The sequence below is a fragment of the Periplaneta americana genome, chromosome 17 (assembly GCF_040183065.1).
Source record: "Periplaneta americana isolate PAMFEO1 chromosome 17, P.americana_PAMFEO1_priV1, whole genome shotgun sequence".
In the NCBI taxonomy this organism is placed as follows: Eukaryota; Metazoa; Arthropoda; class Insecta; order Blattodea; family Blattidae; genus Periplaneta; species Periplaneta americana.
Genome location: NC_091133.1, coordinates 15,745,020 through 15,768,942, shown reverse-complemented (window position 1 = coordinate 15,768,942; position 23,923 = coordinate 15,745,020). Strand labels below are relative to the sequence as shown.

At 36.1% G+C, this 23,923-nt stretch overlaps 1 protein-coding gene across 2 annotated transcripts in view; it reads right to left on the bottom strand.

The window, feature by feature from the left end:
- LOC138693331 (calphotin-like) overlaps positions 1-23,923 on the bottom strand; it is a 47,021-nt gene that overhangs the window by 16,514 nt on the left and 6,584 nt on the right. For both annotated transcript variants that reach the window (XR_011330288.1, XM_069817231.1), the window contains exons 5-7: positions 17,490-17,615; positions 11,060-11,146; positions 7,735-8,691 (exon numbers count right to left, since the gene is read on the bottom strand). Coding sequence is in view for 1 of the 2 variants with exons in the window: in XM_069817231.1 (XP_069673332.1) it covers positions 7,735-8,691; positions 11,060-11,146; positions 17,490-17,615 (1,170 nt within the window). In the remaining variant the exon portion in view is untranslated. The remainder of the gene's footprint in view (positions 1-7,734; positions 8,692-11,059; positions 11,147-17,489; positions 17,616-23,923) is intronic.

Genomic DNA, 23,923 nt, shown 5'->3' with positions numbered 1-23,923 from the left:
ATCCAGCACATTGTAGGTGTGATTTTTGAAACTCCATATACAATCAAGAATCGTATATCCTCTGCAGTCATTATGGTTACCTCCAGGAAGAAGACTCTGGAATACTGCCATCTGATATCCACTTTTCGAATAAGCTCGTGTTTTTCCTGCAGTAGCCACAATTAACGTTCTGCGACCCACTGGACATGGAACCATGTACCATAACTGTTCAAAATCCTCTGGAATATGCAACAGTCATTCAGAGAACTTCAACAGGTTTTTATATACATTGTGTTGTTTTCGATTGGCCTGAACTTCTGACCATTCCATATCATTTTCCTCAGCAAGGGCGACTACTTCCTCTATCAGCCCACGGTTCTCATTAAATAACTCCCTTCGCTTCGCTTTTTGTTCTTCAAGGAGGCGTCTCCTTCTTTCTTCTTGATCGGGCATACTGTCGCGTGCTTTGTATTGTGACAGTCTAGGATAAACTGTCTGGCTGCTTTTTAATGAAGGTGACATACATAAATTACTTGGATTCTCTGCCAATAAGTCCATAATTATCCGATATTGACAATCCTTACAAGAAAAAGTATTTTATGCTTTTAAATGTAATTTCTACACAGTTCAAAACTATACACATTACTGACTCAAAAGCTCTCCAACGACTATAAGATCAGAAGGAGCAACCCTTTCTGCGGGGATAATACACAGAAGAGCATGTCCAGAGGCTCTAAGGTGGCAGCCCCACCACTAGACTTGTCCTGTGCAACGCCCGTAACGTGGCCAGGAGACATCTATATTACTGATAATCATCAAGTGAATAGCCGGACTGATCAATTTAAAACGACCAAGGCAAGAGATAGGAATAAACGATTAGGACTTGTGGAAAATTTGAGAACTGCTACTTGGAATGTTAGAGGACTAACGCATAAAGAAGAAGAACTTCAAAACGAATTAAAAAGAGCCAATGTAGATATCTGCCTACTCACTGAAACGAAAAAGAAAATGAAAGGTACAATTGAACTAAAAGATTATATATTATTGTATAGCGGAGTTGCCCAAACCAAAAGAGCATCTGCAGCTACAGCGATTTTAGTAAAGAAGCAATTTAGGAATAAAATACATAGCTATAAATTTGTGAGCGAAAGAATAATGAATGTTCGTTTGAAAACAGCAAGAGGACATTTGACAGTGGTTTGCATATATGCACCTGAGAAAGGGCGCAAAGAAGAAAGTGCTCAATTTTATGAATGCTTACAAACACACATGCACCCTCTTAATAAGACAGATTTATAATCCTAGGAGGAGATTTTAACGCCCGTGTAGAAAAACAAACTATAGAGAATCTGATTGGTAGTAACGGCAAGAATACGCTAAATGAGAATGAAAAAATGCTGAGAAATTTTGTTAGTTTTAATGAATTAAAAATAACTAACACCTTCTTCCGCCATACAGATATCCACAAATATACTTGGGCAGCGAGAGACACTAGATCAATAATAGATTACATACTCTGCAATAAAAAATTATCATCCCATGTAACAGACACTCGTGTGTATAGAGGATACGATATTAGTTCAGACCATTTCATCGTTATCTCCACCTTTCACATGCCAAATAAATGGATTTATAAGAGAAAAGAGAACATAACAAAAGTGAAAAGAAACTTCAAAATGCATCTACTACAGCAAGAGAGCATAAGGAGGTTATACTCTCTAAGACTATTAGATTATATATATCAAAGAGCTATAAGCACTAACATTAACGAAGAATGGCACGATCTTAAAGAAATCATAATAAAATCTGCTGGAGAAGCCCTAGGGACAAGATCAACTAAAAGAGGGAAAAAGGGTTTACATATATGGAATGAGGAAATTCAAGAAATTATTGAAAATAAAAAAAGAGCATACCTAAAATATATACAATCAAAATCAGAGGATGATAGAGCCGAATATAAATACAGAAGCGCCATTGCTAAAAAAGAAGTGAGGAAATTAAAAAGGCTTAACTGAGATAACTATATCTCAAACATACAATATGATTGCCATGGATCACAGGATATAGCCTATAAAATTCTGAAACACCTAAACTCGACTGAAAAAGATACGGCTAAAATAAATAACATAACAGAAAAAGAATGGCTTAAATACTATGAAACTTTATGGACAAATACGTCCGAAGTAAACACTGACCCCACATTAAAGGAACTGGCGAATGTAGACCTTATTGAAATAGAAGAATTAGATAACACTCTTACAACATTAAAAAATAAGAAAACTCCAGGTATAGATTGCTTAAATATTGAACTTCTAAAATATCCTCCAAAAGAAGTTAAAGAGAGATTCTTAGATATAATAAATGTATGTTGGAGAATGTGTATACTTGCGGATGAATGGAAAAAAGGACTTATATGCCCTATATTTAAGAAAGGAAATAGACACGAGTGTACAAGTTAGAGAGGAATTTGCTTACTAAGTATAGCTTACAAGATATATGCTAAGATTATCACTAGACGACTAAATATAATCAACGAGCATATGTTAAGAGAAGAACAATGTGGCTTTCGAAAAGGAAGATCATGCTCAGATGCCATATTTACAATAGAACAACTTATCCAGAAGAGAAGAGAGTTCAATTTACCAACTTGCATACTTTTCATCGATTATGAAAAAGCATTCGATAGATTGTCAAGAAATAAACTCTGGGAAATAATGTATGATAAAGGATTCCCAGAACATATCATCAAAGTTGTACACAGCTTATATTTTAAATCAAACATAATTATTGACAAAGGAGACCCAATAAGCGACAATATATTAGAAATCAATCAAGGAGTCAGACAGGGCTGCCAATTATCTCCCGCACTTTTTAGCATATACATTGACGAAGTAATTGTACAATGGCAATCAGTACTAACTACGGATTTTAAAATTAACAATAAAATCTTAAACACTATACTGTTCGCAAATGTTCAGACAATTTTTAGCGGTTCTGAAAATGATTTACAATTAGCAGTTTACAAATTAAATGAAATAGCAAAGAAATTCAATATGACAATCTCTGAAAGCAAATCGAAAGTAATGGCATTCAACGGAAAAGATCATATGAGATGTAAAATCAGCATTAATGACAGCATAATAGAACAGGTGAACAATTTTAATTACTTGGGATGCAACATATCATACTGCCAGAAAGAAGATATTAATATTAAATTAAATAAATTCTACAGAACTATAAAAAGAACACGGAAAAATAAAACACTACAGAGTACACAATTAAAATTTTATAAAGTTATGGCGGTACCTACCTTAACATATGCAAGTGAGAACTGGACTCTTAATCGTGCAGACAGAAGAAAAATAGAAACTGCAGAAATGAAGTTCTTGCGTTCAATAGCAGGTGTGACAATATTAGACAGGAAACGAAATGAAGATATTAGAAAAGACTTAAATATTTTTAATTTAACAAATAGAATCGAAAGCATGAGAAATGACTGGTATGAGCACATTCGAAGAATGCCTACACACAGAATTCCCCAACAGTTACTACAATACAAACCAAGTGGGAGGACTCATTAAATTTTGCTTGATGTGAAAACAGGTCAAAAGGCCTAATTTCATGATGCAGAAGAAGAAGACTTCTTAAAGCACATTAACTATTTCTGTTATTCTTATTTTAAAATGATAGTAGGCATATAAGGGGCAAATACGTGAAATTTGAAAAATAAATGTGGAGAAAAATTAAAATAATATTGAAAAGTCATCAGTAGGACAATCTTATTACCCCCATTGGTAAGAGGACGGTTAAAACAATTTAATTTACCATCACTAGTTAAGAAAAACGTAAATTAAATCAAATGAATCCTTCAGGTCCTAAATTGAAAGCCTTACATAAAATATATAAACGAAATATTCCAATTAGACTCATAAACTTTCGTACAGCTCCCACATACCATATTGCAAAATTTTTACAACCTATTTAAAGAAAAGTTTTAAATTTCACATTATAGGGTAAAAAACACAAGTAACTTTATAGAAACATAGGTAACAAGAATTATTCATGAACGAAAACTGCAAAACTGCATCTTTCGATATTACTAATATGTACACCAACATCCCAGCAAATGACACGATACAAATCATAAAATCAAATCTAAGGACACATAATATAAACAGAACGGAAATTGAAGAAATAATAAAATTACTACGTATCTGTACCAGTCAAAATTATTTCTCTTTCAATAATAAATACTACAAACAAAACAAAGGTCTTCCAATGGGTTCACCACTATCTGGCATCTTAACTGAGAATTTTGTAAACAATTTAAAAAAGAAATTCATATAGTTTAATCAACAAAAATAGTCAAGTGGGTTCGTTATATTGATGATACTTTATTAATATATCACAACACTACCTCACAACAATTATTAGAGAATATAAGCACCCTACATTCTGATATTCAATTCACGAAAGATGAAATAGATAATAAAATAAATTTTTTGAACTTAACAAAAGAAAGAAAAGATAATAATTTACAGTATAGTATTTACAGGAAACCTACTCAAACAGACGCACTAACCATTACTCCACAGGTGTGAGCTTTAATGTAATCAGTTTTAATCATAATTAACAATTTATTATCATATCATTGCAGTTCCCACACAAGATGAGGTAGCATACAACACCGAAACCTGTCTGTATTTTAAATTTTTAATGATTTTTATGAATGTGATCATACAACTGTTCCATTGATTTTTATTTATTATCATATTGTAAAAATAAACTGTACAAACTATGCTTTCGACAGTATTACTATACCTAATACAGTTACTTTCTTTTATTTTGAAAATCCTATTTGACACAGTGAGACAAAATTGTACAACTAATATAGTTGGTTCTCAATACACAGTGTGGCTCTGACCACGGTAGAGTACGGTTGAATGGTGTACGCTCGAGATGCTGAATGAGTACAGTGCCGAGTCGTTTGGTCGCGTAATAAACAACAGTGCACATGCAGTGTATTTGTTCTTACATATATAGTGTTTTTGCGTTCATATATTTATTTTGTAAGTTTTTTTTGTGTGTTTTATATTTCCGAGTGTTATAAAGACAGTGCAATGAACAATTTGAACAGAACACGGCTACTATACGGTGTTAACACAATAAAAGTTCAATATGAAGCAAGTGCCCCACGCCCAAATGGCGATGGAGTTACACGTGTGGATACAACAAACTCTGAACATAAACACAGATCAAGTAGATATGTTGCAGATGAATATGCATGAAAAATCGTTGTATATAAAAGTGATATCGCCAACTGTGTATGAGAAAATAGTGCAAAAACATGAAGGTGAAACAAAGTTTAAATACGGCAACGGTGAACAAACGCAAATTAAAATTAGTAAAGCTGATTCTCCTGCTATAGCAGTTAGAGTATTTAACCTTCCTCCCGAGGTGCCGAACTCAATGGTGACGACAGCTTTCACTAGGTATGGTGTTATCCATTCAGTGAGAAACGAACAATGGAGCACAGCATTCCCATTTCCCGTTAATAACGGTATCCGTGCTTTAAAGATGGAAGTGAAACAAAATATTCCAGGCTCAGTGCCGATAGCAGGCTATAATGCACATGTCACATACACTGGTCAACCGATTTTATGTGTTGTGTGCCATGAGCCTGATCACAAAAAAGAAGAGTGCCCACGAAGGAAAACAACTTTACCAGTGAGTGTTCAGTCACGGAAATTGTTATTGAGTGACATTGTTATGGGAAGATCTTCACATGGACCATCGACATCAAAAGAAGAGCGAACGATGACACGGCCCGTGGAGCGAGACGCACCGGTGGAGGATGATACAGATACATCTTCCGAGACAGCTGAGGTCACAAATGTAGTGACCGACAGGACAGAGCAGCCTACGTTGGAGACAATAGACCGGACAGAGGATACAACAGCAGAGGAGGTCAACACAGATGGACGAAATGCAGCTCCGGAGTTAATGGAAACAACAGTAATCCCGCCAGAATCGAAGTCACCCTCGCAGTTCGGAGAGCCATCACTCGAGGTAAGCCGTACTTTACAAGTAGAAGAACCAATGGAAACTCCATCGAAAAAACTAAAACCCACAACACAACAGGAAACTTCAAGGGATACATGTTTGCGAAGACGAGACGCGGGGCCCAGTAATGCAGCCACAGATAAAAACTCGCCACATGTAAATCCGAGTAGTAAAACAAAGAATAGTCCAACAAGACCACATCCATATGCTATATATGGACGTACCAAAGAGAGCAACAAGAAACAGGGTGCTGAAGCAAAATCGACTCAGAAAGGGATTTATAAACTTTACCACCACTGTTGAGGTTATTACAGACTTGGACATGTTAAATATGTAGGATGTATGTACGTCCATTGTCTAGTTTGTTTATTCTTACAGCCTTCTGGATTTTCAATTCGATGGTAATATTACGCAAATATGCGTAAAAAATGTCAATTGTATACAAGGTAAACACAAACAACAGTTACTTAACGCTTTAATTAGGCAAAATGATATCGATGTGTTTTTATTGCAAGAAGTAAACAATGATAATTTCGATTTTTTGGGTCCGCAATATGAATATGTTGTAAACACCGGCGAGAATAATCGTGGCACTGCAACTATTTATTGTGCGGGAATGAATATTGAGCAAGTGGAAACACATCCTAGTGGCAGAGTCATTTCCATGAATATTAACAATACACAATTTATAAATGTTTACCTGCCTTAGGGAACGAACTATCGTCAGTAGAGAGAGAATTTTATTAGTAAAGAAATTCCTTTCCACCTTCGCCATCGATACAATCGATTACTTATAGGTGGAGATTGGAATTGTGTATTACACGCAAAAGACCAGACAGGCAAATATAACCCATCGCCAGCATTAGAAAATTTAACAAGAGAACTACAATTAATGGATACCTGGGAACTCTTTCATGGTAATGATGTAGAATATACTTTCCGTCGACAGAATGTTTCGTCCAGATTAGATCGATTTTATATCACGCGACCGCATTCAACAGACGTATACAGAATACAAGTGATACCGACACCTTTTTCGGATCATGATTGTGTCTGTCTTTCCATGCAGACAAATACACAACTTCCCCTCTTTGGGAAAAGCTATTGGAAACTGAACGACTCTTTATTGTTTATACCGGAGTATACAGACCAATTTGTTCAATATTTCGAAACATTAAACAGAAGGGTCAGAAATTCAAAATTCAATATAATGGAAAAATGGATTAAAAGTAATAAAGCCAGGTTTCAAATCCTTTTATCAGGCCGCAGGGATTCAGCGAGCTCAGGAAACGAGAGCAACTTTGAATTTTTACTACCAGATGTTAGCGGAACTGTATGAGACACAAAAAACGGAGAGAAATAAATGGAGAGACATCGTGGAAACTAAGTTGAAAATCTGTGACATCCACAAAAAACTGATGCATGGCGTGATGGTTAGGGCCCGTGTTAAGTTTTAATGGTTGGAAACATTAAGGAGTGTAGGCCTACATAATTTACCATTAGCGTAACCAAATTGCTTAACTATGGACAAATGGGGAGGGAAACACAGGAACACACCGAGGGTGATCTATCTGAAAATGGCTCTTATTGTTAGACATAAAATTTATGACTTGCGCCTAAAAAGACGACGAAGTCTACGATATACATACCTGAAACACGTACAGCAGCCACTCTTCCTACTTCTGTCTTTACCTTGTTCTCCTTCTTCTGCTGATACGGCTAGCATGAGATCTGGCATGGCCGTTAGCACAGGACCTGGCAAGGCAGCTGGCACACGATCTGGCTCGGCATCTGGCACAGTATCTGTCATGGCAGCTGGCACAGGATCTGGCACAGCAGATGGTACAAAATCTGTCACGGCTGCTGGCTCTGCATCTGGCACGGCTGCTGGCACAGTATCTGACACGGCAGCTGGCACAGTATCTGGCACGGCAGCTGGCACAGGATCTGGCACAGCAGATGGCACAGATTCTGTCACAGCTGCTGATTCTGCATCTGGCACAGCTGCCGGCACAGTATCTGGCACAACAGCTGGCACAGGTTCTGGCACGGCAGCTGGCACAGAATCTGTCACGGCTGCTGGCTCAGCATCTGGCACGGCTGCTGGCACAGTATCTGGCACGACAGCTGGCACAGATTCTGGCACGGCAGCTGGCACAGAATCTGTCACGGCAGATGTCACAGAATCTGTCACAGCTGCTGGCTCTGCATCTGGCACGGCTGCTGGCACAGTATCTGGCACGACAGCTGGCACAGGTTCTGGCACGGCAGATGGAACAGAATCTGTCACGGCTGCTGGCTCTGCATCTGGCACAGTATCTGTCACGACAGTTGGCACAGGCTCTGGCATGGCAGCTGGCACAAGATCTGGTATGGCAGATGGCAAAGAATCTGTCACGGCTGCTGGCACAGAAGATGGCACGGCTTCTGGCACAGTATCTGGCACGGCAGTTGGCATAGGATCTAGCATGGCTGCCGGCACGGAAGCTGGCACAGGATCTAGTACAGGTGCTGGCACGGCAACTGGCACTGTATCTGGCTCGGCAGGTGGCACAGCACGTGGCACAGGATCTGGCACAGCAGCTGGCACAGGACCTGGCATGGGTGTTGAATCTCGCATTCCATTTTGCGTCTCTGTGATCATAAACTCTGCAAGAAACAAAATAAACTTGATCATTAAGCATGTGTACTTCCATTCACTGGCTTTCAGTGAATGGCACAACTTATTAATAGGGCGAGGAGTCGTATGCAACTGCATATTTTTGCCCCCCCCCCCATTTTATACATGTTTTGAAAGACTGTAATGACGAATACTCAAAATTAATTGTATAGAGGAGAGTAGCGATCGATGAACCGCTGCTTTCAACGGACCGTTGCCATATTCTTGGTCATATTGCCTGCATATGCGTTAAACGTCACCTCAAGGCTCCCCCTCGTGTATGTCACTCCTGAGTTGTCTTTGGTGGTGGCAGCAAACACGTGGGCTGAACATGAAGCTCAGATATGTTTTTGTCATTTCTACTGTAATTTTAAAGTAACTTTACGTGCAAAGTAGATTGGCTTAATGACATTTAGTTATGAAATTACATATATAGTGGAAGCAGTATTCTGTCTGCTTCCTTTTAGTTGTATATTCATACATTTTGTATAACCTCTTCAGCACTCTTGAAGTGTGATTAGAAAATGGCGAAGTCACTATGGAAGGACCAGCTGGAGTTCCCATGAATGGACTGCATTTTAAAATGGATGGAAACCAATTCCCTTCAGGAAGTAATCAAAATCAAGACTCCTGGTTTTGTTTCATGTGTGAAGAAACCTTCGAGGAAAATGTAATTCAGTATATGTCTTGCAGGAAATGGTAAATGAAGCTTGTACAAATATTAGGCAGGGTCAAAAGAAATTCTTCGTGTGGCATGTAATGTATGTCTTGAAAAGGAAGACTGTTTTATTTACAGTATAGGAATAATCTAAGACTTCAGAAAATAATTTTATATGTACAATCACATCATTATGTTGTAACTTAAAGTTGTGTACTAACATTTTTAACTAATTTATTAGCTAATTTGAAATAGCCTAAAATTTTAAAATATTGAAATGGCAAGGACTGTGTTTTTCATATTTTCAACTTCAAAATACGATTACAATTGGATTGAAATTAAGTTCAACATCCATTAATCGAATCTATATTATTATGACTTTTTCTTTGTTGACATTATTTTGATATATTTTTAAAATTTATCTTTTGGTCCATTCATAGGACCCTGTCGCCTTCATTGAACCAATAGCTGAATATTAAATGACCCAATCTTTAAACAGATATAAGTAGGATGTAGCCCTGAAACTTTATTTTATCATTCCTTATTAGTAATGTAATTGTTCAAGCCTATGAACAGAATTTTAAGGCACTGTCTTTGTTAGATAAAATAAGAAATTGGTAGGTGGTCCATTGATAGCTACTTTCCCCTATATTTTTGCATATTTCAGGTGTTCGTGTATGTAATACATTATTTATCATGCAATGTACCATATTTTCAGGATTTTGTGGCATAAAGCCCCAAATTAGCATATTTTGTAAAAACAATAATATTCTGAATTGTTGTCAACTTACTTACTTACTGGCTTTTAAGGAACCCAAAAGTTCATTGCTGCCCTCACATAAGCCCACCATAGGTCCCTATCCTGAGCAACATCAATCCAGTCTCTGTCATCATATCCCACCTCCCTCAAATCCATTTTAATATTATCTTCCCATATACGTCTTGGCCTCCCCAAAGGTCTTTTTCCCTCCGGCCTCCCAACTAACACACTATATGCATTTCTGGATTCGCCCATACGTGCCACATGTCCTGCCCATCTCAAACGTCTGGATTTAATGTTCCTAATTATGTCAGGTGAAGAATACAATACGTATAGTTCTTCATTGTGTAACTTTCTCCATTCTCCTGTAACGTAATCCCTTTTAGCCCCAATATTTTCCTAAGCACCTTATTCTCAAACACCTTTAACCTAGTTCCTCTCTCAAAGTGAGAATCCAAGTTTCACAACCATAAAGAACAACCGGTAATATAACTATTTTATAAATTCTAACTTTCAGATTTTTTGACAGCAGACTGGATGATAAAAGCTTCTCAACCGAATAATAACAAGCATTTCCCATATTTATTGTGCTTAATTTCCTCCCAAGTATCATTTATATTTGTTACTGTTGCTCCCAGGTATTTGAATTTTTCCACCTCTTCAAAAGATAAATTTCCAAATTTTATATTTCCATTTGTTTGTCAACACGTAAAATATTTCTCTGAACTGCACTCGATGGCGGGAAATTCCTTATATATGCAAGAAGTCTAAGGATAAAGAGAAAATTATCCTGCACGCTTTGGTACAGAAGATAATGATATCTTCAGTAGAATGTCAGTACTCTAAGTATCTAATTATTTTCTTTTCCTATTTTATTATTTAATTGTATCACATATTCATTCCTTCGACCACCACTTCAGGATGTAAACAATTACTATACCTTCAGGAAGCATGTAACAACTCCACAACGTGATGAGGCTCGGTGATCTATATTCACTTGTGTGGGCGTCGCTCTCTCCATGTCCATCTAAAATGCAATATAATTCTGAATTCAAATCGTCGTAATAAACTGTTAGAATAAATAGGTTGCATATTAAGTAAGTAGACAATATGTACACCATCAAACTATTAACAATAAGTAAATCATAAAAGTGAAGTTTGAAATGAATCAAAAGCTGAAGTGTGTACTTTTAACACACATATAGCCTTAAAGAAAAAAAAAAAAGAAAAATAATAATAATAAATAATAATAATAATAATAATAATAATAATAATAATAATAATATTTATTTATTCTGGAGAAGTTAAGGCCACCAGACCTTCTCTTCCACTTAGCCAGAAAAAAAAGAAGCTGATGCAATTTTACAGATTAACATTTATAGAACACTAATAAAAAATTTACATAGTCATACAAGCAAAAGTTGAGTAAAATAATGCGAACATACTAATAATAAATACAAAATAATATAAGGCTAGAAGTTACATTCAATGAATATGCAAGCGGTAAGTGAACCAATACTACAAATTACAAAAATAACAAATTCAAATGTTGTTGTTGTTTTCTAATGCCAGGCGTTTGACAATAAAGTCATTTAACCTCTTGCACTCCAATATTTTTCAAAGATATTATCATGGCCAGCCACTGAAGCACAGATTTTGAGATGTTCCGAATCCATTTCTTGGTTTGAGTTGCACAATGGGCAGTTAGGGGACTGATATATTCCAATTCTATGCAGGTGCTTGGCCAAACAATCATGGCCTGTTGCCAATCTAAATGCAGCTACAGACGATTTTCGTGGTAAATCGGGAATTAACTGTGGATTTGATGCAAAGAGTTCCATTTTTTCCCTTGAGATTGTGTTATCAAATTTTGTTTGTTGAAGTCTAAGTATGTAGATTTAATAAATTTTTTCACAGAGTAATACGTAGATTTAGTAACAGGTCTGTAAGTAGCAGTGCTGCCCTTCTTTGCTAAAGCATCCGCATTCTCGTTTCCCAGGATTCCATAATGGGATGGTATCCATTGGAATACAATTCTTTTATTGAGTGATATTAATTGAGACAGCATTTTAGTTATTTCTGCTGTTTCAGATGAAGGTGTGTGTTTAGAGACTCTTGATAAAATAGCTGCTTTGGAGTCTGACAATATAACTGCATTTTTAAATTTATTGATGTGGCATAGAAGATTCCTAAGACTTTCACTTATTTCAATGATTTCTCCATCAAAACTTGTTGTTCCATACCCAAGACAGTAGTAGAGACAGCACGTAATACCTGCACCGGCACCTTGTTCTCTGGAGATCAAGGATCCGTCAGTGTATAAATGAAGGCAGTTTTGTGGACGGTACCTAATATTAATTGTCTCTAAAGACAACTGTTTTAGTATTTCAGTGTTTACTTCTACTGTTAAATTTAGATTATACTCTATATTCAATTTGTAGGTTTTATTTTAAATTCGGAATATTGATACAAATTCAAATGTAAATCGTTCGACAGTTCCTGAGAGAGCCGGGTAGGGAATTCCAAAAACGAATTGCTGATAAACTGTGAAAGAGGAAGAATAGTGAGCTGTTTTATGGCAAGGCATTGAATTTTATTTAAGAAATGAAATTAATTTATCCTTCTTCTTTTATTTACAGCTTCTAAATGTAGAGTGCCTGTGTATAAACTGGCGTTCAAAGGCATCTGACCTACAATTTTCTGATCATGTAAGAGTGAGCGAACTTCCTAACCGTGGGATAGATCAGAATCAAATATATAACAAACTGAGAAACTATGAAATAGTTCTACTAGTTTTCAATAGGTGAATCTATTACAGGGACGGATAAAAAAGTGTTTGGAAAAATATTGAGGTTGTTATTCTGTATAGGTAAACTACACAAATCCACAGTACCTGAGCTATTGCAGGACATCTGAAACAGAAAATGAGTCCCACACAGTGGCACCGAGGTCTAAGGCATTCTGCCTAGGACTCACATTATGGATGCACGCTAGTTCCAGTCCTCATGGGGGAACAAATTTTCTCATGAAATTTTGGACAGTGTATGGGACCAGTGCCCACCTAGCATTGTCATGCACTTGGGGAGCTACGAAAATGAGCGAAATCTGGTTGCGAAAGTGAGCTATAACAGCTGAGGGGATCATTGCGCTAACCACATCCAACCTCCATTCTAGTTGGATGATCGTCCACCTCTGCTTCGGCATCTGAACGTGAGGCCAACAGCTGACTGCTGGTCTGAAGCCTTCAAGGGCTATGGCGCCACGGGTTATTATTATTATTATTATTATTATTATTATTATTATTATTATTATTATTTCTATTATTATTATTATTATTATTATTATAATTATTATTAGCAATAATTGACTTTTGACATAAGGATGTAAAAGTAATTCCAGGAAGAACGTTAGCGATAACATCATCACGCTGCAAAGAAACATCTGAAAATGTGAAATTTTCACTATCCTCGCAAGAATAAATACGCGACTTTCTGATTTAAAAAAAAAGAAATGTAAAAGTGAGCTTTGCAGTTGCTTAGACCAGGATGAATAGAAGAAATAGTGTACGCACTCTGTGAGTTTACACTGCTGTTACTGCTAAGCGCGGACTCGGAAGGAATTCACAATACTTGTTACGCTGATTGTAGTCCTTTTTAAAAGCAAATTTCTTCCAGTTAACCCGGCTATTCGTAACTTAAGAAATACCTTTATAGTCTGTTATTCATAATTAATAGTCTTCTGTGAGGTATTACTATTTTATTGGGTTATTTTACGACGCTGTATCAACATCTAGGTTATTTAGCGTCTGAATGAAATGAAGGTGATAATGCTGGTGAAATGAGTCCAGGGTCCAACACCGAAAGTTACCCAGCATTTGCTCATATTGCGTTGAGGGAAAACCCCGGAAAAAAACCGCAACCAGGTAACTTGCCCCGTCCGGGATTCGAACCCGGGCCACCTGGTTTCGCGGCCAGACGCGCTGACCATTACTCCACAGGTGTGAACAGGTATTACTATTATGAACGTTCGTAACAGAAAATATAATGGGAAAATGTTGTGAGAGCAATTATAAGTTCAATATTTAAATAATCTTTTCGTAACAAGTTGCGAATTCAGGGACAGAAAAACCTACGAAATGCTAGTAAATAAAGAGTTGAATGTTATTTTATGTGCCTATAAATGAATTAAATTAGTCACCATGATTAGTTGCCTGCTACCTTTGAGAGTTTGCGAGATGACTTGACGGATTTACGAGCTTGTAAAAATCTTCGGATTTACTTTGTCCTGAAGAAGAATCGGCACTTTAAATAGTGGTAGACTAATTTAAGAATAATATCGATCCAAGACTGGATCGAAAGAGCATCAAGATAGATGTCATCCCACATTGCATTTGTTGAGCTAATCTTTTCTTTTATTTTCAATTCTGTTTCAATAAGTACGTCATACACAGCTTGGGAGGGATGAGTTAAAAAACCGACGTTCCTACCTGATCCGTAGTCTTTGATTTGGGTGAGAGCTGCACAATATTTAGACCTATTACATTCCTGTCGAAGGGCACAGAAGGTACACGCAATAAACTTAAAGGAATGATTTACGACATAACCGGCCACATAATACACTAAACATCTGTCAATCAACACCAGCAGGAATGGTATTCACCAACTTGGGCACAGCACTTTCCCAGTATTGACCATGTATTTTTTCATGAATAACACTTTTTTTTTATACAAGTTTCTACAGACTTCTTAATTGTCTTGTTGAGTAATTCCACATTTTGCGCTAATGTTTGAATTTGGTTCACAAACGATGTGAGTAGTAGTTCATCATCACTTTTTGTTTCAGAGTTTCCAGCAATGTTAAGAAGGATCTGCTTTGTAGTAAATGCATATGGAGGAAATCTATCGTCAAAGGATGGTCATCTGAACTGAGTGAAGACAAAATTCCGAAGTGATGTTCCAAGGGGTCTTGGGCGAGTTCCCTGTTAGGATATATTTGTATCATTTGCTCCAGAGCCATTCGCTCATTTCTAAGGTACTCTGCAAGGTTACTACTAAACACTGTTGTAGCAGACGCAAATGTGTTGGTTGTAATTGTGAGACACTGAAGAAAATCAGTAAGGAATTAGTGATCAGAAGAGTCTTTATAAAGAACCTTAGCAGAAATATGGGAATTTAATGTGGCGGCAATACAGTTTAAATTCCTTGCAAATTCTTCAGTGCCCTCACTGCCTTGGAAACCCGATGAACCTACTTCCTGATAAAATTTGAGGCCTTTGGCGACACTGTTGGTGAAGAGTTGGAACGCGAGTCTGGTGGCATCCTTTCTTTTAAAGGACGAGAGATCTAAATGAGCTGTTGTCAACTTGGGACAAACCCTACACATTCGCACAAGCAAATAAGTTTTCCTTAAAAATTCTCCTATAAAAACTAAAATTGATATTTTTCTCCTTGCAAGAGAGTTCGATTTTAGCATGGAAATAATTTCTTATGCATTTCAGTATGTGCACAAAATCTGAGAATGCCCATATCTTTCTTTTTATCGTCGAACAGATTAGGAATATAGTATTATGCTGGAAATTTTTTCCATTGATTTCTAAGACTTCCAGGCCTTTCTATTTGTTTGACTGCCATCACAAGTGAAACCGACTACTCTTGTCCCAACTGCTTCTAATTGTAGTATAACTTGTATAAGAATTTTAGCGAGAATATCACCTGGAGTAGCGTTTCTGCTAGTGTAAATAGCAATTGGTTGAATCCAATCTTGCATAAATACTAATGCATGGTTTGCTAATTGTTTCTCTTGGACATCAGATGTGAGATCTCTGAAATCAACGAATACGTCCACTTTAAGGGAATAATTATTAAATCGAATTTCTTCTCTGAATTTCACCTCCTCGAATATTATCACTCTGCAACGTTTATTTTCATATACTTATTTAATCATTTCGGTAAATTAGGAAAAATGTGAGGTACAACTCTTGGTTGTAATTTTCAACGCACATGCAGTATTTCCGTCTTATGACTTTTTTTTTTATTAAAACAGTCTTATTGGTTATTTACTGAAAGTCGCCTATCTTTCCTCTCTGGCCCACTTTCCAAACTCATCTCTTTCTTCGGGAGATGAAAAGAAATGTCTTGTTACACTATTTCCACTGTATTCCTATCTATAACCCAGAACAAAACAGTACGGAATTTTTGTAATTAATTTTTAAACCACCCACAATATTCTTTTGTCACTGGTTAATTCAAAGCACAACAAATTGAAGACATCTACACAACTCTCAACAACAAAGGATATTATCAACCTCTAGCAAGTTTCATCATTAAACGCACGAGAAATATATTTTCGAGGTGTCCGACTTCAGACAACAGATGGAGCCTAGTGATCAAAGCGCCACTCATTGTCAGGTCTGCCACCGACAAAGGGAAAGCATAGAAGTGTGTACACTATTTCTTCTATTCGTCCTGCTTATATGATCAAAGAACCCAGAACGATAATGTGAAGTTTACATTAAAAATATGAACTATCAAATGCACAAAACGTTACACGAATGTTTCACAATTATGTCATAACGCCAACAAACTGGTGAATATCACTCCTAAATTCAGTATAATAAAATCGACAGTGCACAATATTTAACATCTGCGCTACAGAACTGTCAAAACAACCTTTTCAGTTTCATATTGTGTCAGCTTCAGTTTATTACAGGGTTGGTAGGAGGCAGTAGGTCTCCCTGTATAAAAAGATAGCATTGTTATAATTCGTATGTGTCGCAGCACCTAGCACAGGGATTATACTGAAGAAGGGGTAGGAAGACTGTGCCTTATACTGATGTAGATTTTGTTACTCAGACAGTGAAAAATTAGAAATAGAAAAAAAATTGTGGCTAAAAAAATATTCAAATCTAAATACTGTAAGTCATTTTTTTTTTTCAAAAAGTTCAGAGTGGGTTCAAACCCTTTTAGCCCCCCTTTTCACAACATAAAACTTAAAAATGCAGGTTTCTCAGAGCTTTAAATTTTGAGTTAAAACAACTCAAAATGGGCCTTCGATATTGTATTCCTGTTTTGACTGACTGCACACTGTGATAAGAAACGATTTAATACTATGATATGATTATGTTTACTGTCTTATTAAAAAGATAAAGAATTTCGTGTTAAAATGTTAAATTAATGGTCGTCTTCCTTTCACTTTTAAATTTAATATTCTCTTTGGCAGTCCCTCCCTTTCTATTTTTTAAGGTGCCCAAACCTTTGCAATCTCTTATTTCTAATTACCGAGGCATGCTTGCACCAGTAATCATTCAAATCTCTTGAACTTGTGCATACCCTGAAAGCACAGCTACTTAAGAATGTAAACAGTTACTGTACCTTCCTTAAGCTTCCTCACGTTCAGCCTCACTCTTTCCACGGATGGGGTGTCACTGCCGCTACTTGAAGTGTCGCCTTCTATCATCATCATCATTCTTGTGAGTTCATCAGCACGTGTTTCATCTTCTGCTAAAAGGCAGTGTATTTCTGGGTTGAAATCTTTGTAACACAGTGATTGCTATCTATGAAAAGGATAAATACTCGTAGGTACTGTCCGGCTGAATGGTTATGTCGCATCCCGGTTTGTCCCACTCCTCTCTATAATGGCTAGTGGCTGTTAGGCTCTTCTCTGCAAATATTTGCTGTACGGAATTGAAAGTCTATGTAGTATTATATAACTGTTTAAAATACTTTGAGGAAAAGGGCTTCCTTAAGTAAGTAACTTTCATGTGATTTCCCCCTTTTGACGACCGACATAACCACTTGGATGGACTGTAGTATGACAACATGTACATCACCAAACTGTTAACAATAACTGAATCATAAAAGTAAAAAGGAATCAAAAGATGAAGCACGCAGTGACGGTTACTTCTAATATAGGTATAACTTCAAGGAAAAATTAATTCAACAAACTGAAATAAAGGAAGTTTAGACTTTTATTTAAAAAATGAAATTAATTTATCCATATTCGTTTAGTTACAGAAGGCTCCCAAATGTTGTGTGCTTGTGTGTACCAGCAATTATCAGAGTGCTGTAAGTGCATGTTGTATGTAACAGTTCTCAAATTTTCAACTGAAAAGGATAAGTTATGTGGCTAGAAGCTACTCGTAGGCCTATGCTACAAAATGGCCTAAAAATTCTAAACAGAAGAGAAAAAGAGGTATATTAAATGGGATGATTTTTACAATGAAAAAAACTTGAAGATGAAATAGAATATAAAAGAAAGCGGACAATTGCAAAATGGAGAAAAAAGGGAGTGGCAAAGAGAGAAATGGAATGATTTTGTTTCAAGATTAGAAAAGATGTATCATTACCAAAACTCAAAACTTTAAAAATTTTAAAGAAAATAAACTCGGAGATAAAAGAAAATCTTGTTACAAATCCTATCCCAAATGAATCTCTTCTTAATCACTTTAAAAATACAGGATGAATCAAAAGTCTGGAACCATACAAATATCTTCCATATGTTTGATTTTCCATTACTATAGGTGTTACCAGTATTTGTAAGACCAAATATTCTACCAGTGACACATTCAATTCTAGCCCTCAGCTATCTCAAAAACCGCCATTTTGGATGCAACTTTGAAATTTTAAAAGGAAAGGGGGTCATGTAGGTACTCAAAATCATGTGTAATTTTCTTAAAAAAATCAATGTCGCAATCCGTTTAGAGATATCTCAAATCATTTTCAAGTTATTTAAAGATCACGTCATAATGACACAAACATTAGTTACTGCATCTACAGATATTTTGTAACAATATGGTAAGTGTTAAGGGGGCTTTGGAAAAGGTATTTTTACGCAATTATTGTAAGTAACTTTTTCTGTTTTACTGCTTGATTAACCTGTGACAGTTTCAATGCATTGTTGTGATTATTTGAAGCTTTCCTATAACAAATTTCTTGATTTTCATGATGGCATTATCGAAAGAGGGAAAAATTGATATCATTCTTCATTCTGGTGGGTTTAGCCACAGAAATGTTGCATCAGACTGGACGAACAGTACACTGGACATTGGATTGGTCAGCGTGGACCAGTAGAATAGTCAGTCAGGTCTCCAGATGTAACACCCCTTGATTTTTTCTTTTGGGGTTACATAAAGAACTTGGTATATGATGAGAAAATTGAGAATGTGGAACATTTAAAGAACCGTATCATTGAAGCTTGTGCTAAAGTGCTACAAAATGTTCTCTCCACATTCTCAATTTTCTCTTCATATATCAAGTTCTTTATGTAACCCCAAAAGAAAAAATCTAGAGGTGTTACATCTGGAGACCTGACTGACCATTCCACTGGTCCACGCCGACCAATCTAATGTCCAGGGAACTGTTCATCCAGTCTCCTGCAACATTTCTTTTGCTTACCTACCAGAATGGACAATGATATCAATTCTTTCCTCTTTCGATAATTCTATCACGAAAATCAAGAAATTTGTTAAAGGAAAGCTTCAAATAATCACAACAATGCATTGAAACTGTCACAGGTTAATCAAACAGTAAAACAGAAAAAGTTGATTACGGTACCAGAATTGCATAAAAATACCGTTTCCAAAGCACCCTTAGCACTTATCATATTGTTACAAAATATCTGTAGATGCAGTAACTAATGTTTGTGTCATTATGACAGTGATCTTTAAATAACTTGAAAATGATTTGAGATATCTCAAAACAGATAGTGACATTGATTTTTTCAGAAACTTTCACATGATTTTGAGTACTTCCATGACCCCCTTTCCATTTAAAATTTCAAAGTTGCATCCAAAATGACGGCTTTTGATATAGCTGAGGGCTAGAATCGAATGTGTCACTGGTAGAGCGTTTTATTTTACAAACACTGGTAACATCTATAGTAATCGAAAATCAAGCATATGGAAGATATTTGTATGGTTTCAGACTTTTGATTCACTCTATATATGGTTCCAGAAAAATATGCCTCTTACATTAACAAACTCCAACAACAACACAACGGATGTTATTACTTATGACGAACTCACTAAAGTATATAAACGCTCAAAAAATGGATAAGCTCCAGCTGGAGATGGTTTAAATATAGAGCTTTTCAAATGCGCTGGGGAAGGATTTACTTATAGATTTTTATACTTCTTAAACAATATTTGGGGAGGATCAAAACTCCCAGAAAGTAGGCAAAAGGCTGTTATAATACCCAGCTATAAGAAGGGGAAAAGAACAATGTGGAAGTTACAGAGGCATAGGCCTTCTCAATTCAGGTTATAAAATCTACACAACCACAATCAAAAATAAATTATTACACCTTTATGAAGACAAAATCACCGAGGAACAAAATGGATTCCGAAAAGGAAGATCATGTTGTGATAGCTATTTTACTATGAAGAATTTAATAGAAAAGCACAGAGAGTTTAATATCGAAACACACTTAGCATTTATTGATTTCGTGAAAGCATTCCATAATGTTAACAGAAATAAACTTTTACAGATTTTATGCCATGATAATGTACCAAATACAATCAGTTTTTCCAATTTTATAATTTATATCAACAAAATGAAATTGCCATAAGAACTGAACGTGAAACTACTAGCTAGACTTCAATAAACCAAGCTGTGAGACAGGGGTGAGATCTTTCCCCTCTCCTATTTATCATATAAATATGAACCATATTTTATACATTTGGAGGCAAAGTCATCATGCCGGGATTCAAATTAATCGAAACACACTTCTCGATACATTACTGTTTGCTGACGATCAGGTACTCATCGCTAAACAGATAAACAAAAATCCGTTTATAATCTAGAAATAATTGCTTCAGATTTCAATATGCAAATCTCTATAGAGAAAACAAAAATCATGGAATTTTGGGACGAGAGCCAATTCCAAGTACTGTTGTCACGCCAGGAGAAGGCGGCTGAAGTACTTAGACGGGGCGGAGGGGAAACAGTCGCGCATGCGCACCGCGCTGTTCACTGCAATATTCCTGTTTCACAAACATCTACTGCACGTATATTTGAGAGTGTCTGCGGGTCTGTGAAATAATAGTGGCGTTTGGTTGTTTTATTTGTTTCAACAAGAATAGTTTCAATATATCGCAAGTCTTTGATAATAGGTTTTTTTTCTGGTATTAATATAGTTGATTATAATACAGTTAGTGGAGTTTTTATTATTGTATAGTGGTAGTTTAGGCTTACATAGCGGTTTATTAATTGCAAATAATTGTAAATATGTCGACAAAGAGGAAACAAGGACTGACAATCCATAGCGGAGAAAGAAATATTATTGCAAATGTGATAAAATGCTGTGATGAAGAAAAAGAACAACAATGTCTTAGCATTCCTGTTACGAAATCTGCAGAAAGGGAAAAAAAGTATTGTAATGTATCTATAAGAACGATACAGCATATAAGGAAAGAAATGAAAGACTGCAAAGAAGAAGAAAGTGTTTTGTCGACACCTGGAAAAAAACGGAAACGTCCAGACTATCGGAACGCAAATGTAGATGACTTTGACCGGAGACTGATAAAGGACATAATTGAGAATTTTTATCTGAATAAGGAAGTAGTACCAAGCTGCAAGAAACTTTTGCCTGTGTTAAAAGACAGAATTGATTTCAAATGGAAAGCGACAACATTACGACGAATACTAAAGGAAATGGGTTTCAGATGGAAGAAGTGTGCATCGAGACGAAAATTTTTAATTGAAAGGGAAAACATTGTAAATTGGAGGTGTAGATACCTACAGACAATTAGAAAGCTTAGGGAAGAGGGTAAACCAATCTTGTACCTGGACGAGACATGGGTAGACACCAATTTAATGTTTCACAAGTCCTGGCAGCATAAAGACATTACGGGAGTTTTGACTACCGTTAATGCGTCTAACAGATTCATTGTTGTCCATCTGGGTGGGATTAATGGCTTTGTTGAAGGATGCGGATTAGTATACAAGGCGGGGACAGCAACAGGCGACTATCATGGACAGATGAACTCTTAACAATTTCGAAAAGTGGGTGATTGAAAAAGTTATTCCCAATCTGTCTACTCCATCTGTAATCGTCATGGACAATACGCCCTATCATGGAAAACAATTAGATAAGGTACCAACCAAATCAGCGGTAAAAAAAGAAATGTTGGACTACCTGCGAAGGCATGGAGTGCCATGTGAAGAAAATATGAGGAAGTTCACTCGTCCTAAGCAAAAAGTGTACCAAATAGATACGATATTTGCAAATCATGGTCACACTGTCGTCAGGTTACCACCGTATATGTGTGACCTAAGCACTATTGAATTAGCTTGGAGTAGTGTTAAGAACTATGTAAGGTCATATAACACAACGGGTGATATGTCACTGAAAAGACTGCAAGAACTTGTGCAAGAAGGACTCAAATCTGTAACTAAAGAAGACTGGACTGGATAATGTAAACATGTGAGTGATATTGAAAACTACTACTGGGAGAAAGACGCAATAATGGAGGACGTTATAGACGAGTTCATCATTAATGTTGGCGACGCGGACACCAGTGACGATGACAGCAGTGATGAGAGTGATGATGACAGCCATAACAACAGCAACACCGAAGATGAAGATGAAGAATCTTTTATGTCTGACTTCGTTCCCCTGTACCCAGGTAAGTGGACTGACGTTTTCAGGTCAGAGTGTAGCATGAAGTTCCCCCGGCCCGCCTATCCACTCCACCCGCCAACTCATAGCGCGAAGACAGTAAAATCAAGATAAATAATAAACTAATTGAACATATCAATTCATTTAACTATTTAGGCTGCAATTTATCTTATATTACTGATGAAGGTATAGCAAGCAAAATATGTAAATTTATAAAAACCACTGGAGTAATCAACACCGTCTTCAAACCCTCCCAAGTTCACAAACATATGAGGCTAAAAGTCTACAAAACACTAGCTCTACCAGTTCTGACTTTTGACAGTGAAACAGGGATATTCACTGCATCTAGAGTTGGTAAGTGAAACATGAAATTACAAGTGTGGTCCAAATTGGACAGCATTGTTCTGAAGTGTGTAAATTGTTCCCTAATAATTATTACAATATAATGAACTTATTGGTAACATTGAAATCATGTTGGCCACATATGTATGTTTACTGAAGTATAATGATTTATAGGAGGAAGATTTCAAAAAACGCTTTTTATGTTTATTGGAACAAATTTCAAACACATTAAGGGGTTAGGTACAGCTTACAGTAGTAAAATTTTGGAAATATTCAACATTTTTTTCCTCCATTACTGTATCTTGTACAATAATGAAAATTAGTGTGTGTAAAACATTGTCCTTCTGCTATATGAAAAAAATATTTTTATGATTAAAAAAATTATTTACAATTTTTCTTTTCAAAATTCAGTTCACTGAAGCGTTTCCCACATAACTCAAAATTATCCAACATTCTGTGATGAAATTTTTGTGTGTATTTATGCATGTCATATCTACAATATGATGCAAGATCACTTCCCTATCTTTGAAATATTGTCTGATAAAAAATAAATTCATCTAAAAAAATGGTTTTCTAACACAAAATGGAAAAAAATATATTATTTATTAAGGAATGTAGTTCAAAGAGCATGATATCGTAAACATGAGTTTCAGCAATAAAATAAAAGAGCGAGAACATGAAAAAGTTATCAAGTTTATGAGTTATGAAGGAAACGCTTTATCACTGCACAGTGAACTGCCACCATTATGAATTCTGAAAAAAATATACAAGTAACTTTTTAAATCGTAAAATAGTAATATACATTACAAGAGCGGTATGTTGACGTTTTCATGGTCGAGGAAAAGAT